General features: G+C 42.3%; 1 protein-coding gene across 1 annotated transcript in view; it reads right to left on the bottom strand.

Moving 5' to 3' along the window:
* Positions 1–22,582, bottom strand: part of Dgk (diacyl glycerol kinase 1) — a 222,674-nt gene that overhangs the window by 91,250 nt on the left and 108,842 nt on the right. The window contains 7 exon segments of the mRNA XM_069318563.1: positions 7,322–7,324; positions 12,244–12,363; positions 13,711–13,881; positions 14,544–14,781; positions 18,091–18,228; positions 18,547–18,754; positions 21,710–21,848. Of these exon segments, the coding sequence (XP_069174664.1) occupies positions 7,322–7,324; positions 12,244–12,363; positions 13,711–13,881; positions 14,544–14,781; positions 18,091–18,228; positions 18,547–18,754; positions 21,710–21,848 (1,017 nt within the window).

Genomic DNA, 22,582 nt, shown 5'->3' with positions numbered 1-22,582 from the left:
TTTCTCACCGGTGCCGGGAATTGAACCCTGGTACACAGGATTACATGTACAGCATGCTGTCCACTCAGCCACCAGCTCCCTAAACGAGCTGGTGGCTTGTTACATTTATTGTGTAATCTCGTTAACGACTGTGATGCGCCGAGTTTATTTTGAAATTCCCCCCGTGTGCATGAAATAAAGTGTTCCCAAAAAATTCTTTTTTCTTCGTATAAGGATAAATTCCCTTCCCTGAACATGTCTATGTAAAAATAAATACCAAATTCCACTTACTTTGGCTGTGGGGATGCGGACAAGGTGTGCTGTGACGTCATCAGGGGCTGGTCGCCTGTGCGTGACGTGCCCAGACACAGTCGCGCGGGCCATTCAAGCACTGGGTGTTGCCACAAATATATTTTCAATTATTTGTTCTATATATTTCCAATGCGGTTTTATTTGTTTTTTTTATCGTATATGATGCATATTTGTGTCCTTTACAATATGTATACAGTAGAACATTCATAATGTTCCATGGAACTGTGATACATGTGTCGGTAATGTGTCCACAATAAATTTTTATTGTCGCAATATTACTTTATAAAAATTCACTAAAATTACAATACTGTATGTACAGTTTCACACACTATTTACACAGTAACATACTGTATTACACACTCAGTACTTCGAAAGTGAGTAATAATCAACGAAGTAGTCCATGGTACACAGCACGACTTCGCTCTTGTTGCACCAAGTACAGCTAGATTTTCGCTTCCTGTTTCTTCGTTCTGTGTGTTTGCAAATAACGCACTCACGTATACCCTTGGCTTTAGTACCTGTAGATGGAATGTAGCCAAGCTTGTGAAGCGTAAGGTAGTCTTGAAAAGATTATAGGAAAAGATCAATTTGTAAGGTAGTCATGAAAAGATTGCTTTGTAAGGTCCCACGCAGGAAGAGATTCAGCCAGCCTCAAAGAGTGTCCGTCAGTCAAGAAGAGATTCAGCTATTCTTGAAAATATCTATGGAAATCACCACAATGGAAGCCGCTAACACTGTTCATCTATGCTACTTGTATCAGATGCATCATTACTGAATGCAGAAAATGATTCATCTATGTATCATCTATATAAATTCAAAATAGCATAGGTGGAGGAAGGGTGGCGCTCAGAGCTTCAACTGGATGCGCTCACTGTATCGTCTTCATAGGTGCTGTATTACTTGTATCTGACCTTTGTGTTAGGTCTTTATTGCGCCTAGCTTCACCAATATTATGACCCTTATGTTCTTCAAACAATAAGGTTTGAATTTCACTGACAGCGCACGATCTTTCAATACCACATTGGACAGGTGTTTGGGAGTCAGAGACGCGTGCGCCACCCATGGTTGCTCACTCAGTATTAACCCAGCCAGCAGCAATAGGGCATTCTGGGAATTTTTTCCAAGATGGTTGCCTCTCACTGGAGGTCCTAAGTCCATTTTGTACACACCCAACTGCGCACACTGGGAAACAGATTCACGGAAAATGAAAAGGAAATGTGTGAAACATTAAATGAAAAGTTCCAAAGTGTGTTTGTACAAAATGAAATCTTCAGAGAACCAGACACAATAAGAATTCCAGAGAACAACATAGAGCGGATAGAGGTGTCTAGAGATGAAGTGGAAAATATGCTAAAGGAGCTCGGGAGGAACAAAGCAGCTGGCCCAGATGGCGTTTCACCATGGGTTCTGAGAGAATGTGCATCTGAGCTCAGCATTCCACTTCACCTGATTTTTCAGGCATCCCTGTGTACAGGAATCGTAGCAGACGTGTGGAAACAGGCTAACATAGTTCCAATCTACAAAAGTGGCAGCAGGGAAGACCCCCTCAATTATAGACCTGTATCATTGACAAGTGTAATAGTGAAAGTATTGGAAAAGCTAATCAAAACTAAATGGGTAGAACACCTGGAGAGAAATGATATAATATCAGACAGACAGTATGGTTTTCGATCAGGAAGATCCTGTGTATCGAATTTACTCAGTTTCTATGATCGGGCCACAGAGATTTTACAGGAAAGAGATGGCTGGGTTGACTGCATCTATCTGGACCTAAAAAAGGCTTTCGACAGAGTTCCACATAAGAGGTTGTTCTGGAAACTGGAAAATATTGGAGGGGTGACAGGTAAGCTTCTATCATGGATGAAAAATTTTCTGACTGATAGAAAAATGAGGGCAGTAATCAGAGGCAATGTATCGGAATGGAGAAATGTCACAAGTGGAGTACCACAGGGTTCAGTTCTTGCACCAGTGATGTTTATTGTGTACATAAATGATCTACCAGTTGGTATACAGAATTATATGAACATGTTTGCTGATGATGCTAAGATAATAGGAAGGATAAGAAATTTAGATGATTGTCATGCCCTTCAAGAAGACCTGGACAAAATAAGTATATGGAGCACCACTTGGCAAATGGAATTTAATGTTAATAAATGTCATGTTATGGAATGTGGAATAGGAGAACATAGACCCCACACAACCTATATATTATGTGAGAAATCTTTAAAGAATTCTGATAAAGAAAGAGATCTAGGAGTGGTTCTAGATAGAAAACTATCACCTGAGGACCACATTAAGAATATTGTGCAAGGAGCCTATGCAATGCTTTCTAACTTCAGAATTGCATTTAAATACATGGATGGCGATATACTAAAGAAATTGTTCATGACTTTTGTTAGGCCAAAGCTAGAATATGCAGCTGTTGTGTGGTGCCCATATCTTAAGAAGCACATCAACAAACTGGAAAAGGTGCAAAGACATGCTACTAAGTGGCTCCCAGAACTGAAGGGCAAGAGCTACAAGGAGAGGTTAGAAGCATTAAATATGCCAAAACTAGAAGACAGAAGAAAAAGAGGTGATATGATCACTACGTACAAAATAGTAACAGGAATTGATAAAATCGACAGGGAAGACTTCCTGAGACCTGGAACTTCAAGAACAAGAGGCCATAGATTTAAACTAGCTAAACACAAATGCCGAAGAAATATAAGAAAATTCACCTTCGCAAATAGAGTGGTAGACGGTTGGAACAAGTTAAGTGAGAAGGTGGTGGAGGCCAAGACCGTCAGTAGTTTCAAAGCGTTATATGACAAAGAGTGCTGGGAAGACGGGACACCACGAGCGTAGCTCTCATCCTGTAACTACACTTAGGTAATTACACTTAGGTAATTACACTTAGTAATTACACTTAGGTAATTACACACTTAGAATGGGTACGAAAAAATCAAAGAGAGTTTTCTCGGGTGGCGCAGTTTCCTACCGACCGAGAATACTCGGTTGGCGCAGTTCAGTGGTTAAGAAAAGCCCAGGTAGGGTACTGCTAACCAGCACCCAAAGTTACCAATCAAACTGCTAAAGCTGAACCCCCAGGACGTGTACACTCATGGGGGCCTAGTAGAGGACCACCATGATTTGGGTGTGATCAAAACCAAGGGACACATCCCCCACCAAGCAGGAAAACAAAAACTAACACCCCCAAGTCCAGGTTCCTATAAAGAAAAACGATACTATCACCCCCGCATTTTTTTTTTTTAAAGAAAAATCCCGCAAGAGGACAATGTGCCCAGGCGGAACAGAGCCGGGCGCAATGAGAGGTGAAAACTAGCTGCACATGTACCCTGTACCTCAACCATTGACAAAACTACTCCCTACCAAGAGGCAAACAGTGGTGCAGGAAACACACCAGCTGACTCCAAGGGTGGTCAATCACCGAGCAGCAAAAGACTTTGTTGAGGTAAAACCCAAGGTAACTTGTGGAAGGCGGCCCCAAGGCCCAAAGGCAGTACTTACAGGGCACCTAGGGAAGGGGACCCTAGGTGCATGCAGCCCGAGTACTTGTGAAATAACTCCTGGCTCGCACACCACCACTTAGATTGTGCCACACCACAAGGCACATAACTGGAAAAACGAGCCATAGGTGCACAACCTTGCCAGTTCACATCAGCCACAGAACTGCAGGATGGATAGCCGGCGTGGGGGTCTAAGGCTTCACCTTCCCTCTCCCAGGAAGGGGGAAGCGATTGCACAGACAGCGGCGCAGTGACATGGTGTCGTCATGCTCGTTTGCTCATTTTCATTTGGGGAATTCTTTCTATTAATTCAGCTTTCAGTAGCAATATTTTAACCAGAATAGGGGTTTGTTTTGAGGCGCTTACCTTTCTGGGTGCCTGACCCGGTCGATGGCAAACATAGAATGCTTCCAACCACACGGAGGGGTTTCTTTAGACTATTGCTCTTCGTGCCTCTCTGAGGGGGCCAGGTTCTGGCTCGTGGTCCTCAGTAGGCCTAGAACTTCATACATATTGACTGATGCCAGGGGTCTAATACACTGATATCAGCCCGGTTAACTCCGGAGAGCCGAATGGGCTCCCTCAGAAAATCAGACTGATTAAAATAAAAAAAAAGGTTCTAAGAAAGTCACTTAGTTGCTCTTGAAGGAGGCAAAGAACCTGCTAGCCCCAAGAGCAGATCTATACTTAAGACAGTTTGACAAATCTGCCTGTGCACAGCAGGGATCTTTTCAAATGTCCCTATAGGGTCTTAGTGATGCAAGGGAGAGACTAAGAATATTCTATATCAACCCAAATCAAATGCCAGAATACAGTACATTAAAAAACTCAAGGTTTGGCCCTTCTTTCCTGAAATGAGGGAAGAGTAGATTTCCACAGATCTCATGTAGAGGCTGAAATACCTCCCAAAATTCAGTGACCACCAGATGAGAAGTAGGACAAAAAAGGATAAAATCATAAGTAAACTACGAAGAAGAGGCCTAGTTACTAAAGCAAGTGTAAGGGCACGGGTTTGTAAGTCATACCCGAGAGTTCAGAATAACAAAACTTTTAAGGGTTTACTTAGTAAACCATAAACTTATCAACAGACAAGGATGGACAAATGAATTCAGCAATCAAATGGATAAAAACTAAAATAAATACTGTACAGTTACTTTAGTTCCGTCAAAATGTAACCAAGGGAAAACAGAATGTAGCATGCAACCACTCGCAGGCAATTTTGTGACTGGCTGCATCTTATTATTTTCTAATGAAACATGTACAGTACTGAGGAACTGTGAATGTAGTGGAAGTCTCAAGAGGAGAATATCCACTGCTGGTCAATGCACAAAACAAGGTAGAATGTACAAGTCTCATAACCCAGTTGATTAAAAAAAGGAAAATAGATGCAAATTACTGGTATACACACACAAGAAGCATCCACCAATAGCATCACCCCACTGCACAACAAAACTATTTTCTAATTATAAACACCAACTTCTTAATTATGGTCACTTGCCTGTCCACCATCAATATGTCAGTTAAATTGTGAGATTGTAGTTTGTGCTTATATCACGAGCTTCCATATGATAGTGATCAGGTGCAGCAGTTGGACGTGACAACCCAATGTTTGTACACTGACTGCATATCTTTGGCTTGCCAATTGCAGTTTGGATGGGCTTTGGAGTTTCTAGCAGTTATTTTGGACTGGACTGATTATTCTTTAGTGTCTCTCTAGCATCAGGTTGACCAGCCAGAGACACTTGAAATGATCTCTGCTGAGCTGATGCAGATTGTCAATTTTCAACATACCTGTACAGTACTGTATTTGCATAAATACAAGCCGTACACAAATTTAAGCACACAGTGAGTTTTAATGCTTGAACCTTGATTCTGTGATGCAAGGAATACTAATAGTACTGTACTCTGAAGTTCAGTAATTCTTTAAAATTCTTACATTAAAATTATTTTCATATTTAAAATTAATCATATACTGTACAGTACTGTACAGTTGGAGGAATGGTTGAAGGGGCGAGTAGCTGCTGGTTGCAAATACCAGTAGTAACATTGTGTAACATTTGAGTCAAGCTTGGCTGAAAACTTTTAAAATATATGAAACTCGGTGATATAGTAATGCTTCCCAAAAACGTTCATGTAAATCTGATCTTAACCACTGGACTGCACCGGCCGAGAAAACTCGGTCAGTAGGAACCTGCACGAGCCGAGAAAACACCTTTTTAATGCTTCGTACCCATTCAAAACGCGAGCGCAGTACGTTGTATACGAAATGGACTCTTGGGACCTCCAGTGAGAGGCAGCCATCTTGGAAAAAATTCCCAGAATGTCCTGGAGCTGCTGGCTGGCTCAGTTCCGAGTGAGCAACCATGGGAGGCACACACGCCTCTGGTTCCAAACACCTGTCCGACGTGGTGTTGAAAGATTGCTCTCTGTCGGTGAAATTCAGACCTTATTGTTTGAAGAACATAAGGGTCATGATATCAGGCACAATAAGGATCTAGCACAAGAGTCGGATGCTAGTGATACAGCACCGATGAGGACGATATAGCGAGCTTATCCAGTAGTAGCTGAGCACCACCCATGCTCACCCGTGTTATCTCTAATTTTTATAGATGATTCATAAATGAATCTTTTCTGGGTTCAGTGATGATGCATCTGATACAAGTAGCATAGATGAACAGTGTTAGTGGCTTCCATGGTGGTGTTTTCCGTGGATCTTTTAAAAAATAGCTGAATCTCTTCCAAAATAGCTAAATCTCTCCCAGAATGGCTGAATCTCTTCCAGAATAACTGACACCCTTCCTGAATACCTAAATCTCTTCCAGAATACCTTATAAAACGATCTTTTCAAGACTATCTTATAAATTGATCTCTTCCTATAATCTTTTCAAGACTACCTTACACTTCACAAGCTACAAGCTTGTGAAGTATGTAGCCAAGCAAGCTTGGCTACATACCACCTACAGGTACTAAAGCCAAGGGTGTACATGAGTGTGCTATTTGCAAGCACACAGAACAAAGAAACAGGAAGCAAAAATCTGTTTGTTCCTGGTGCATCGAGAGCAAAGTCACACTGTGTACCATGGATTGCTTCATTAATTATCACTCGCTTCCAAAGTACTGAGTGTGTAATACAGTGTGTTACTGTGTAAATAGTGTGAAACTGTACATATTGTAATTTTGGTGAATTTTGAACAAGTAATATTGCGACAATAACATTTACTGTATATTCTACGATCAATCAAAACAGTGTTTTTGCTGTTATTACACTATATACACACACTGTATATATCTATCTATGTGTGTTCACCATAAACCACTAAGTTGGTATGGTGAGTCAAAACAACAAGACTGGCCACGACACGGCAGCTAACAGACGCCACCTCCCTCCCCTCTTTCAACACTTACTCGCCAACATTTTTCCTCTCACCATATTTTTATTGTTTTTATTACACTATTTACACATGTTATAAATAACCTCACTAAAATGGCTCCTCCCAACATACTCCTTTTGATGTTATTACACTCTATATACACAATTATAAATAAGTATCTACATTTGTGTTCACCATAGCAAACCACTATGCTGGTATGGGAAGACAAAACAACAAGAGTGGCTGCTACACATCAGCCAGCTAACACTACCTCCCTCCCTCCCTCCCTCCTCACACCATACTACGCACATCGCTAATTATCACCACAATCCAGCTATTATCAGAATCCTGGTCACTAAATCCTGTAAATGAATAATTTTCCACAAGTTTATTTTGTAAAGGAACATGAGGAGTTGTTTCAAGATTCTTAGATGGACCAAACAATGGCAGTGCGCTGTGGCTAGTGCTGTGAACATCTTGAACAACGTTGTGTTCACTGATATCTGAACATTGTATACAGTCTATCACATTTAGGCTCTTCTGTAATACTATCATACCAGTTAATAATACCAGTTACATACAGTATATATATTTTGACATTTTTAAGCGATGTTGTGGTCACAAGCTGAACAGCAGTGCTGTTAGCTCATGCTCCGTGCACCAGCCTTGGTTGCTCACTCAGGACTGAGGCTCTCACACCCGGGAATGTTGCCCATGATTTAAAAAAAAAAAATGGCGTCTCTTTACTAGAGCCTTGAGGAAGCTGATGAGAACCTTGTGTAGCTGCAGGAGTTTTGAATGCTATCCTATACCTACGAGAGTCCTGAGGCGCTCTGTGCACCCCTGATCCAGTGCCTCAAGGTGCTCTGTGCATTGTGGTGGTTAAACAGCATGGCCAAACCATACTCAAACAATGACAGATCTATCACAGAGGCAAAATCCGGGTCACACATGAGGTAAGCCGCAATAGCCTCCCGAACCTCCTTAGGCGGGATTCGAGAGGCAGAAAACCTCCGGAAAGGAGGAGCCGAAGAACCCAGGAGAACTCGGAACTGAACCCGGAGAAGAGCCGACCCCAAATCATACTCGTACAGGTAAAGGGGGTAAGAAAACCCTTTTCCCTGCAACAACAAACCCTGCAAAGAGGGCACCAAAACCCATGCGGGATCAAAGAGGGCCCAAGCCGCCCAGGTCACTTTCTCTCTAGCCCTGGGAGCCTCCAAACCAGGCCCCGGGGCAGAGCAGTCCTCCACGCCCTCTACCTTTGAAGAAAAGGCAGAGTCCAGGGAAAAGGCAGCAAAGAAGGAGGTCTGCTAGTAGGACCCAGAAGCCTCGACAGAAGGAGTGGGCTCAAATGCCTCCATCTCCTACTCGAATGGGGCAGCCCCTGAAGCCACCCGAGTCTGAACGCCATCTAAACCCCGCCCCGATCAACGGAAAAGGGTGAACAACGCCAACCAGGAAAGGACTTGCGGACGCGGATGGAACCGAAGTCGAAGCGACAAACTCCCGCAAGTCCGGGTCCCTATAACCAAAATGGGGCAGCCCTGGGGCATCCAAGCGGGCAACCAACCTAGTGCATTGCAGCAACATAAACCTGGTATGCAATGCGGATGCTGCCTGAACCCAAACCTCAGTGACAATAGAATGGGTGAACTGAGGCACAAGCAGAGAACATGTCTCGCAAGACTCTGGGAAAAACACAAGACTCAAAAACAAAACACAAGACTAGCAAGAAAACACCTGCAAAAGTACAACGCCACCAGAAGGAACAGGAACACAGCCGCCGCATAGGTAAGCAAGCAGCACAGCACCTTGTACCCCAACCAGCAACACAACCACTTTCCTACCTAAGGCCAAACAAAAGCCACGAAATCCCAGTTGGCCCTAAGGGTGGGGGTAAATGCAGAGCAGCAAAAACTCCTACAGAAGTGGAATCCCGAAGGCTCTATAGAAGGTAATCCTAGAGCACAAGGGTAGTACTTACAGGGCACTTAGAGAAGGTAGCCCCAGGCGCTTGCAGCCCCAGTACACTGTAGTTACACCTGGGCAACACACCACAAGGAGCAGGAAACACCACAAAGGCACAAATTCTGCCAAGAAATCGAGGCCAGATTTGACGACCGCCCCAATACGCATCAGCCTACGAACTGAAGGTGTGAGCAGCCGGAACGGGGCGTTCGGGGCCTCCCCCCTCCCCCTCTCGGGCAGGGGAGGGCTGCGTGGACAAGCAGCATGGCGGCGGTGTATGACATTTGCTTGTTTCCTTAAGTTTTGGGGCGTTTTGCCTCTCTATTCAGTCTTCCGTTGCAATTTCTTACCAAGTGGGGTCTGTTTTGGTATGCCTACCTTTCTAGGTGCCTAACCCCGGTCGATGGCAGACATGGAATGCTTCCAAACACATGGGGGTTTCCATAGGTCATTGCTCCCTGTGCCTCTCTGAGGGGTCCAGGTTCTGGCTCATGGTCCCCAGTAGGCTGAACTCCATTGACTGATGCCCAAGAAGAAGCAAGAAGAAGAACACCCACCAGAGTCATATAATGTATATCAGTCCGATAGCTCCAGGGAGTCGGAGGGACTCCCGACAGAAAATAGTGAATTTGTTCATTTTTGGACATTTCTTTAACCTCTTAACTGCACGGCCTCCAAATATGACACCTTTCCCAATGCGCAGGAAATAAAATCTGGAAAAAATTAATTTCTGTTTTTAATGTGTCAAAAACCCTTCCTTGAGTAAGGGTATAGTAAACAGAAGGTCGAAATTGTAAGTACTTTACCTGCTATGGGGTCCGTAAGTTCGTGCGTGATGTCATCATTCCCTGGTCACCCGTGGCATACGCCCCCAGGGCAGGTAGGGCGCTTGGGGCAGGATGCGCAAGTTGCCGCAAATATATTTTTGTTCATTTTCTGCGCACAGTTCCAAATACATTTTATATGCTTTTACATGCCAATCCTATGTATAATGAACATGTACACTATATTATGGCAGTAGAACATCCGTACTGTCCGAAGACACTGTTACGTGCATGACATGTGTACACATATCCGGCACATATTTCCATTGTATTATGCTAATTTATGTATATATACAGTCTATTTACACACTATACACTATCACACACTATATATATTCCCCATGAACACACTCAGAACTCCGCAAGTGTCAGCTGCCACACCCTCACTCTTCCAACATCCAATCTCTCCCTCACTCCTCCAACATCTTACTCGCCAACATTGCTCCTCCCACCATACTGTTATTGTTTGTATTACACTATTTACACATGTTATATATACCTATCTACATATTTTATTCACCAGAACTATGCAAGTAAGCCGGTATTGTGGCCAAACTTTACAGTGGCCACCATACGTGGTCATGATGATGTTATGCCCGAATGATGATGTTACTGCCCGAAACGCTTTGCGTAATACTGTAGTGGCTTTAGGCATTGTATGTACTAGCTCTATCTATAAATCTATAAATTTTTGTAAAATCTCTTGTATGTATGTACATTACCTGAATAAACATTTATTTATATATTATTATACACTGCATGAGAAATCACACAGCAGCCAGTAGACGATACTACGATTACGTCACCTCCCTCACCAAAATAGCTCCTCCCAACATACTTCTGTTGCTGTTACTACACTATATACACACATTGTATATACCCATGTACAAATGTGTTCACAATAGCGAACCACTAAGCTAGTATGATGAGCAAAGCAAGAGTGGCTGCCACACAGTGAGGCTACCTCGATTCTTATTACCTGTATCACCACAATCCTGCTGTTATCACAATACTGGTCACTAAATCCTGTAAATACATAATTGACCACAAGTTTATTTAGTAAAGGAACCTAAGAAGTCGTTTGAAGATAATACAAGTTATATATATATTTTGACATTATTAGGCGATGATGTGGTCACAAGCTGAACAGCAGTGCTGTGAGCTCATGCTGCGTGTGCCGGCCTTGGTTGCTCACTCACTACTGAGGCTCTCACACCCAGGAATGTGGACCACGATTTTTTTTTAAAGATGGCGCCTGTTTACAAGAGCCCTGAGGAAGCTGATGTGAACCCTATGTAGCTGTGAGAATTTTGAATAGAACGTGAAAAATACAAATACCCGGAGGCGCGTAGCATACCCAGACATTGGCCTGCAGGCGCGTTGTGCAGTTAAAGGGTTAAGAAATTCAGCTAAGTTGAATTGAAGTAGGGCTCCATATAATTCAGATTACGGAGCATAAACAGTATAGACAAAAATCTGTCCAGTATTTGTCAAGATGAATAATATATTTCTAACAAATAATAATTGTTTGTTAGTACTTTTTTAATAATAATTTGAAAGAGGTAATATATTTATTGTATCTGTAAAATATCTATTGTAGAACACTGGCAAGTAACTAGCAGAGTCAGCATCATCTTTGATATGAATATTTTGACTTTGTAATATAAAAATGCCTGTTTAAGACAAAAAATTCCATGAACTTTGCAATCTATTGTAAGCAGCACCCCCCCCACTTCTGCCCTTTTTTTATGAGGGAGCCATTGGTTAAGTTAAGCTTGGGGGAGGTAGTTCCCCAAGCTTAACTATAGCTCCACCAAGTCTTAGCCAACACACCAGGTCTCTGATATCCTTCCATCACCTACTGGAAACCAGGATCAAAATCTGGCTCACTCCATTAGGTAAGGAAGCTCAGGGAGCATACATCAACCACAAAACTAAGAAACGCCCACCAGAAGCATATGGGCAACAAAACATGCAATAGCTTGAAAGGAAATTAGGCACCCATAGGTAAACAAGGCAAACAATCATTGCTGGGAGGTAAATACCCCAGCTATGATGCACTGTCACCCTTAGACAGCAGTGCAGGTCACCTGGGATCAAAGCCAGCTTTTCCCTTTACTCTTCTGACTGCTACCATCAGTCTGACACCTGTAGCCCCTGCTGCACTGGTCATCAGATCCTTCCTTTGAGCTAGGTGGTGCTGGTATTTCCTGGAAAACTAATTGTGCCAAGGGCCAGTACAGTGGCAGCAGGTGTGGGACATGTAGGTACTCACACTCTATTTGTCCTCTGGTCGACCACCTTCCAACAGCGTCAGGTAACATATAATGTCTTTGAGGTTGACCCGTACTGTGTGGACCTCGATACTGCTGGATTTTCTTACTAAGTGCTTCATGTCTGAAGTATAGGAGAAGTGAATAAGATGAAAGGCTATGCTAATAAGACAATGAAAATACTGTACTAAGATGTGAAAAATATGAGAATAAGACCATGACAAGTTCAATTCAAGGAAACATCAGAATGAGAAATACAGTAAACACAGATAAATATGTAAACATAGAGTAATGCTTCAAAAGATGATTGTCAAATATTGGAAGGTAAAGATGAAAAATGAGGAAGGGATAAGAAGACATTTGTAAATAATTTGAAACATGCATATGTCAAAAAATGACTCTTGGATAAGAGTGAGGGCTAAAGAACTAGAGATACAAGATAAAAACAAAGAACATGTGTAGGTAAACCATTAAGACTAAAAAGGTTCAAGGAAAATATAAGACTTGGAACTAAAATAAAACATGGTGATATCTTTGTCTTGTGAAGCTGAAGGCTACATTTAATTTGTCAGAAAAGACTGATATCTGATTGATTTACGAAATTAATAATTAGTTTTGAATAAAATAAATATATTTTTTTATATATATTCTGTAAGTGCTTCTATTTACATTGTATGCCTTTATTTTTAATGAATTATTGATTTACAGTATTTACAAGATGATATGTTGTTGTTTTTTATTACAAATAAATCGAGCTTGTGAAATCCTACTGTATGGCTTGGAGAAAAAATACAGTACCTGTAGTGACATGACTCAGGAGATTGTCATCACTAGATAGTGCCTGTAAATCATAACACCAGCATGATACAAGATGCTGACATTTTTACTCGAGAACCAAATGCAGAAAAAAGTATTTATAATAAATTAGGTATGACAGTGATGAATTTACGAACATTTATATCACAAGGGAGACCTCTTGAGCGAGCTGGTAGCTCTGGTTAGTCCACTCATGTCCTAAATATGCTCTGTCCACACAATAACAACGATTTTTGGAATCTTTTTGGAATTTTCGTAAGTTTTTAGACTGGTTGATGCAAATAGAAATGCTCGGGTACTGAGAACTGAAAATTCAGCAATCAGATGACGTGTTGTAGCACCATTGGAATGTGAAAGTGTCACTAGACTCGCTAATTGGTTGAAACCATTTGGGGTCCATTTTACTAGCATCAGGGTTATTGAATTTCAAATACCAATATTTTAAGCAATCATAAATGAATAGCTAACAATATACTGTATAGTTAAGCATCGGTAATCTGCTAGACATATTTGAGATTCTAAATCAGCTATAAATTTACCAGTAAAGAAGCATCAACTGACAAAACACTTAGGTAACATCTAATTGCATGCAAAAATAACAAATTAAGTGTACAGAATTTTCTGAAGATGCATATTTGAGTTTACATGGTGTTACCTTCTAGCTTGCCATTAGTAACAAGAAGCGAGTTGTTGGACTTCTTGGAAGATGAGCGAGACATCTGGGACTGTGAAGGTGAGGAATCAGTGCTTTTCTCAATTTTACCATCGGTGTAACTGTTCGTCTGTGTCACCGTCACCATTGGGTGGACACACGCCCCTATACTACCTGCATGTAAAGATGTAAAGATGCAATCTGATACATGTTACCTATGGGTTGTGCATGGGTAACAACCCATGTCTCTCAAATTTATAGAGACAACTGCAGTACTGCATAGAGGGTTTTGGTAGTACAGTTGGGTTTGTTCTCAGTTCACAATCAAGAATTCTGGGTTCGAATTCCAGGCAGGACAGAAAAGGTTGGGACTGGTCCTTTCACCTAACGCTTGTATTCACCTAGCAGTAAATAAGTACCTGGGAGTTAGTCAACTGTTGTGGGGTTACATCCTGGGGAAGGTTAGTAGTTTGACCTAGGAAAAGGTGGGGGGGGGGAACCTCACTATAAGCCTAACATATATATACTGTGTAAGAGAACACACACATATATATATAACAATATAACAATCAGCGTTCGAAGACCTCGTCCAGCTCCTCGGAAGTTGGGTGCGTACCCAGGATACAGCACCGAGACTATGTCAAATAAATTAATGAAACAATTGTTCAGTAGTGAAGATAATGGACAAAATATATTTACTGTATTTGTATTTAAAAGAAAACCCCAGGTGGGACATGTACAGTGGAACTCAAATTAGTTCAGCTCAAATAATGACAAAATCGACAAAAGTACAAAGAAGCATGAAAAAGAGAGAAAAAAGTCGAGTGTCATCATACCAGTCCTAGGACGACTGGAGGCCTCAGAGTCAGCACGGGTGTGTCCAAGTGAGGAGAACTTCTCAGTGAGGCCATGGAGCTTGTCAGCCAGACTAACCCCACCACCTCCCTCTGACTTGCTACCCACAGTCAAGCTCTCGCTGATGGAACAAGTGGCTAGGTTGCTGATGGAGCCTCCAGAGGTGTTGTGGGAGGTGATGGGGGCACAGGCCGTCGCTGATGACATCACTGCCATCTCCTGCACCAATAAGGAATATTTAGTGCCCCATTTACCATACATACACAATTAACCATCTTTCTTATTATAGTATTTTATTCTTTTTAACTTAATTATACATTAAAAAGTGAAAAGAATTAATTTAGACACTGGGAGTTAAAAACGTAAATACAGTACACTATAGTAAAATGTATAATATATTCACTAAAAGACTATATTCACTGTGTAAACATTCTATGCAAATTAAGGGACCTAGTCTATGACACTCACTCCCTAGTGAATTGAAAAGGTGTCAAACTTTTGCCTCATTTAAAAACAAAAACAAAAAGTACCTAATTTCATCTTTGTAGTTTCCTACACTGCGCTTTAAATTTGCTCTGTATCTTGTGTTACCCAATCTCCCAATCTTTTTGTACTTAATCAAAACAACTTTATCATTGTAACTTTATCAAGTAACTGGCAAAAGATTAAACAATCCATGGCTCACAAGTGGCATTCTCAACTCGATCAACAAGAAACATGAATATGAAAAGAAACTTGGGATTGGCCTAGTTTCAAAGGAAGTAGCTAAAAGGTACTCATCAATGCTTACCAGTATCATAAGAAAGGCAGAACTTGCATATTATGTGAATAGATTCAATGAAGCAAAAGGCAACATGAAAAGCACTTGGAAAACAATCTCTAGTATCCTAGGAACTAAACAACACTCACATAACCAAATAAAACTCTACAAGGATGGGGATATACCGTCAACTGATTTAGAAATGGCAAATGAATTTAATAGTTTCTTTTCATCGGTTGGTGCTAATCTTGCCAGTAGAATCCCACAGACTCAGACACATATTAACACATATCTCTCAGGCAGCTATCCAAACTCTCTTCTCCTTTCACCAATCAGCCCGGCAGATGTTGTGTCCATCATACACTCTAAAAACCAAGGCAGGGAACACCAGTGAAATTCCGTCCATTGTGTACAAGAGAGCCTCCCATGCCCTTGCTCCACCCATAGCACTACTGTTCAACAAATCTATAGAGTGTCACACCTTCCCTGATATCCTCAAAAAAGCAAGAGTAATGCCAGTCCATAAAGGAGGCAATCCGGCGGACATAAACAATTATAGACCAATATCAAATCTACCCATTCTAGCAAAAATATTTGAAAAAATTATTTACAAACAGCTCTATTCCTACCTCGTAAAATTCGACATACTCAGCCCCTGCCAGTTTGGCTTCCGGTCCCAAAAGAGTACCAACAATGCAATCATTAGTCTCCTTGACGTTATCTACTCAGCCCTTGACAAAAATGAGTTTCCGATTGGACTCTTCATTGACCTAAGAAAAGCCTTTGATACTGTTAATCACAACTACCTCTTACTTAAACTCCAGCATTATGGAATCCGAGGCCTTGCCCTTGACTACATCCGATCCTATCTTAGTGACAGACACCAATATGTAACCATCAATGATACAACTTCTTCCACTCTACCAATTACCGTTGGAGTGCCACAGGGCAGTATCTTAGGACCTCTTCTATTTCTTATATATATAAACGATCTGCCTAATGTCTCTAATATTCTCAAACCTATATTGTTTGCTGACGATACTACCCTTATCTATTCAGACCTCAACCCACAGACACTAAATAATGTTGTGAATAATGAATTAAAAAAAGTCCACTTATGGATGTAAACGAACAAACTAACATTAAACATCGAAAAGACTTACTACATCTTATTTGGAAGCAAATCATCAAATGCAATTCAGCTACAGATAGACAACATTAACATCAGTAATAAAAATGATGGCAAGTTTCTTGGCCTATTCCTAGACAAGAGACTCAACTTCAGCACCCACATTCAACACATAACTAAGAAAGTCTCTAAAACAGTTGGTATACTCTCCAAAATCAGATATTATGTTCCTAACTCTGCTCTCCTCTCACTATATTATGCACTAATCTACCCCTATCTTAATTATGGTATCTGTGCATGGGGGTCTACCACTGCAAACCACCTTAAGCCCATCATCACACAGCAAAAATCTGCTATCAGAATAATAACTAACTCTGCTTTCAGACAACACTCGGCTCCCTTGTTTAAATCCCTAAACTTGCTAAATATTAACTCCCTCCACACATTCTCTTGTGTCAACTACATTTACAAAACCCCTGTTCTTAAATGCAAACCATGCTCTGAAACTCTCCCTGGACAGATGTAATAGGACCCATTATCACCACACCAGAAATAAATATCTCTTTGATATCCCCAGGGTCAAACTTAATCTGTGTAAACACTCTATGCAAATTAAGGGACCTAGTCTATGGAACTCACTCCCTAGTGAATTGAAAAACTGTAAAACTTTTGCCTTATTTAAAAGCAAAACCAAAAAGTACCTAACTTCATCTTCTTAGTTTCCTACACTGAGCTTTAAATTTGCTCTGTACCTAGTGTTACCCAATCTCCTAATTTTTATGTAGTATCAAACAACCTTATCATTCTGTTCATTGCTGTCTTCTTTTATGTGCTAGCCATATGCTGTATTGTGACTACCAATTTTTGTCAACTACCATTCAAGCTGTCACTGCAATCAATCTTATATTGTTTCTGCTGTATTGTGCCTACCAATTTTTGTCAACTACCATTCAAGCTGTCATTGCAATCAATCTTAGCTACCTATGTGCTTTAATTTACTGTACCTACAATTTTTCTCATCTTCTTTTTTCATTCCATGTAACTGTTATCATTTTTTTGTCTATAAATTTTGCAAGTATTTACCTTCTTAAAATTTTCTTAGATTAAGGACCTGCCCGAAATGCTGCGCGTACTAGTGGCTTTACAAGACTGTAATTACCATATTATGTATCCTCACATTCCCAATGTACATTCTTGTATATGCATAAATAAATAAATAAAATAAATTGTGTTCATTGCTGTCTTCTTTTATGTCCTAGCCATATGTTGTATTATTCTTGCTAAGTTTTGGCAAACTACTATTCAAGCTGTCATTGCAATCATTCTGAGCTACAGTACCTATGTGCTTTAATATACCTACAATTTTTCTCTCATCTTTTATCTTTTTCATGCTATGTAACTGTTATAATTTTTATAAATTTTGCAAGTATTTACATACTTACAAGTTTCTTAGATTAAGGACCTGCCCAAAATGCTGCGAGTACTAGTGGCTTTACAAGAATGTAATTACTATGCTAAAACCTTGCAAGACACATCAGGCTCAGAGATACCTCACTACTTTTCACAATGAAATGGGCAAAATAATTTAAAGTAAAATTTTTTACATAATGAGACTTGAGAGGCTCTTAAAATGGCCTACCTTAATGGACTTTGGTTCAACAGGCTGTGGTCTGGTCCGTTTAACGAAAGAAAGAAAGAGATGTCGGCATAGCTCCTCCGGTGTGTCCACCTCCAGGTAAGTATCCATAAACAGGTGGAACCCTTCATAGTCAATGTCCTGGAGAAGACTGGCATTGTTAGTGTCAAGTTGTGGAAGGTGGGGGTATGTAAGGACTGGAAGAAAAACCTTCTCAGTGCTAACTCATTAATTAATGTTGATTCAAATGTACAGTATAGGAATACAAGGACAGTACATCCATATACTGTACATTACTGTATTATGTTAAGATTAAATAAATATATTAAGGCTGTTATATACTGTATTTGTAAACATTTACTATGCAGGTGAATATGTTAATGTCTTTTTATTAGTGAGTATCTAATAAACTACGTTTAAACACTGTGTACGAGAGATAAAAAAGAAAGTCACACTTACCCCATCAAGGCTGTACTTAGATAGAGAACCTGTCCCAGTGAATTCCTTTAATACATCTTCTAGTTTCTTGGGAGAATCTGTAAAAGTATAAATCAGACAAGCCAATATTAGTTCATGGTGTGACAAGGGAAGAGGCAAGGGTGCACGAAGAGCTGCTGAAAAAAGTATCAAGACAATTGTTAGTAGAGCATGAATGAGAGGTACAGTACTAGGGGAAAATGATTAATCAGTTTGTAATTAAAGCTCTGTGGTGAAGTGCTATATGTAGATACAAGCCTACAATTGTAGCTACAGTCTATTTTGAAGTTTTTATTTTAAGAAATTGTACAAATCTAAAAAAAATTTTCATGTCTAAACTAGCTAAAAATGGCAGAAATACTAGAATTATAGAAAATAAAATTCTTATCAGCATTTTTTTTGTAGGAAAAGCATTTTTTCATTCCAATCATATGAAACAAATGAGTTTTCTGTGGAGAGCCCCTTCAGCTCCCCGGAGATATACTGGGCTGATGTGTATATATTAGACCATGGCAACAGTCAGTCGATGGAGTTCTAGGCCTACCGGGGATCACGAGCCAGAACCTGGTCTCCTCAGAGAGGCACGAGGAGCAATGGTCTATAGACACCCTCATGTAGTTGGAAGCAGTCTATGTCTGCCATCTAACAGGTCAGGCACCCAGAAAGGTAGGAATCCCAAAACAAACTACAGCTGGTGAAAAATTGCAAGCCAGAAGACAAACAAGCAGGCAGAACTCCCCAAACAGAAAACAAGCAAACAAGCATTAAGTCGCCACCATGCTGCTGTCTACGAAGCCCCCCCCTCCATGGTAAGGGGAAGGAGGAGTCCCAGACCCCCTGCGCCGGCTAGCCAACACCAGTTCTGAGGCTGTTGTGTTGGGTGGCTTTCAATCGACTCTGGCTCCAATCCTTGAGCAGTGCTGTGTCTTGTGGTGTTTGTTATGTGGTGTGGTTGTGTGCGAGCCAGGAGTAATTCCAGAAGTACTGGGCTGCAGGTGCCTAGGGTCGCCTTCCCTAGGTGCCCTATAAGTATTGCCCTTGGGGTTTAGGGTTATCTTCCATAAGCCATTCAGGAAGTACCTCCACAGGGTTCTTTTGCTGCTTGGTGATTGCCCGTCCATGGAGTTAGCTGAGGATGTTCCTGCTTCTGTTTAAACTTGGGTAGAAGGTAGTGTTGTCATTGGCTAGGGCACAAGGTATTGTGCAGCTGTTTGATACACGCACAGCGGCTGGTTCTGTTCCCCTGGAGACATTGTGCTTTTGCAGGGTTTTTCTTTGCTTTTTGTTTTGTTTGAATGTGGGAGGTCTGTCTTGTTTATTTATTTATTTATTTATTTATTTTATTTATTTATGCATATACAAGAAGGTACATTGGGAATGTGAGGATACATAATATGGTAATTACAGTCTTGTAAAGCCACTAGTACGCACAGCGTTTCGGGCAGGTCCTTAATCTAAGAAAATTTTAAGTAGGTAAATACTTGCAAAATTTATAGACAAAAAAAATGATAACAGTTACAGTGAAGTTGAGTGTTAGTTGTTAGTTAGGTGTTAGTTGTGTGGCTATAAGTCCACCTGTATTTTTGGTGACCCTTCTCTAGGCCCCTGTGATTGTATATGTTGCAGGGGTTCAGCTTTTAGTTGGATTGCTTGGTAGCTCTGGGATAACTGGTTAGCAGTACCTCGCCTGGGCTTCCCTTAGCAGTCAGCCTAAGTGCCCTGGAAACACCCATTGGGGCTCAGTGGTCTGATGGAGGAGTCCTCTGAGTACCATCTTGCTTAGTGAGAGTTTGAAGGTTGCTCTGTCTCCTTGTCTCATTGTGACATTCACCATCTTTGCCTCCATCATTCCGCCTGTTGGGTCAATGACACCTTTGACCCAGAGTCTGGCGAGTGGTGTTCCTTGCATGTACTCCAGTTCACCCAGTCCACAGTTACTGATATTCAGATGCAAGCAGCTTCCATGTTGCATGCGAGGTTCAGGTTGCTGCAACACACTCAGTTGGTTGCCTTTCCAGATGCCTCGCAGCTGCCCCGTTATAGGGACCCGGACTTGAGGGTGTTAGTTGCCGCATCTTTGGTTTCGTCTGCACCTCCTTGTCCTTCCCTGCTATTATTCATCTTGCTCAGCCCGCCTCCTGCTCCCGGCTCCCAAACGTCTGAGGGTTTCAGAATTGGGGCAGGGTTTTCTTTGTGGTGAGATTCAGAGGGCAACGGGAACTGCCCCTTCCGGATCGGTAGCAGAGGCATTCGAGCCTGTTCCTCCTGCCAGGGCTTTCGGGTTGTGCCAGCGAACCCCCTTAATCCCTGCTTTTCCAGTGGACTCTGCCTATTCTCCAGAGGCAGAAGACTTGGAGGATGACTCGGCCCCGGGCCCTGACGTGGAAGATCCCGGGGCTGGGAAGGAGTTGACTTGGGGGGGGCTTGGGCCTCGTTTGACCTCACTTGGGTGTTGGTACCCACGGGGCAGGGTTTGTTGTTACAGGGGGGAGGGGTTTTCGTATCCCCTCCCTCCCTGTACGAGTTTGATATGAGTTCGGCTCCTCCCCTGATTCAGTTCCGGGTTCCCTTGGGTTCTCTGTTCCCTCCTTCCAGAGGTTTTCGGCTTCCTGCATTCCACCTAGGGAGGTGAAGGAGGCCCTTATGGCTTACCTCATGCGAGACCCGGATTACGCTTTGATAATGGATCTTTCTTTTAAGTTTAGCTCCTCTTTTCCTTACTGGGTGCTTTATGAGGTGCCGGAGTCTTCCTGGCTGGCAGACTGCCCTTTCTTTTCATTGGGGGCGTGGCATGCATTCTGTCGGAACCGCACACTTGAGTGGCAGTAGTGGACTACAGTCGTTCAGGTTTACTTGGGGGGGGGGCCGAGTTTGAGCACCTCAGTGTGCTTGTTCACCCCTGTGCTTCCTCGCAATATTGGCCAGGTGCAGCTTCACATGCAGGTCCCTACCCTTTTGGCATCCTTGGTCACTGAGGATTTGTTCGCACATGGGCATTTGGCTTTGGTCTTGTGCTACTTTTCTCTGCTGGAGCTGTCTTCGGACTGGCTCGAGGAGGATGTGGAAGAGCTAGCTTCCGGGCCTGAGTCTGGTGTGCTTGCCTCAGTGGCTCAGGCGTCGGCCGCCTTGTTGAAGTTGTTTGCACCGATTCAGAAGGAAACAGTCTCTGTTCTTTGCTTCATGCCTCGCGTGCCGACAGGTGGTGTTCGTCCACACTTTTGAATCTGCTTGGGCCCTGGCTCTTAGACTTTCATCCTCATTTTGTCCATTGTTGTTTGCAGAATCTGCAGCAATGCATTTTCTGCAGGCGGCTTCGTATAGTTACTGGCCTATGTTGAACTTGTTGGTTCTCTGGGAGGATCGTGGTGGTCCTGCCCAAAAGGGTTGTGCCAGGGTTTGGGGGTTCTTTTAGTCGTCATTAGCTAGTAGTGCCACATTCAGGGCCGCCCTGGGACGGTCTTGTGGAGCTATTGGCATCTGGTAGACGCAGTGCTTGTTCTGAGCATCGGTTGGGCTCTCATAAGGGTCGTCGGCCCTTTCGCAGTTTGCCCCGTTGATGGGGAGGAGGAGGTTCGTGATGTTTGCTGTCGCCTGGTCCCAAGATTCATGGGCGTTTCGGGTCGTTTCTTCCTGCCTGTGGTGGAGTTGGGAGGCTCCTTCTCCTTCGGGGGGGTACGGTGCTGGCAGGGCAAGCCTCTTCCCCTGCACTCTGTACTCACCTAGATGCGTTTGCAGGGGTTGAGCTCTGGCTCTTTGGTCCTGCCTCAAGTCAAGTCATCCTGGAGTGGGTTCACTTGAACGTGGTCGAAACGATGGCGTCCCTCCGGTGGGTTTCCCGCCTGTTTCCAATTCCGAAATAGGACGGTGCGGACATGCGGTTCATTCTGGAGTGTCCCGTCTGAACCCCTGGATCTGTCATCTTATGCCGAATACTGTTGCCTCATATCGTGCAGTGCTGGTGGAGTCGTTTCAGCTTGCATTTGGGGTGAATGTCACTTCTGCTCCGTTCCTCAAGCTT

Source organism: Procambarus clarkii, chromosome 90 (assembly GCF_040958095.1).
Source record: "Procambarus clarkii isolate CNS0578487 chromosome 90, FALCON_Pclarkii_2.0, whole genome shotgun sequence".
Taxonomy (NCBI): Eukaryota; Metazoa; Arthropoda; class Malacostraca; order Decapoda; family Cambaridae; genus Procambarus; species Procambarus clarkii.
This window is presented reverse-complemented; position numbering and strand designations above follow the sequence as displayed.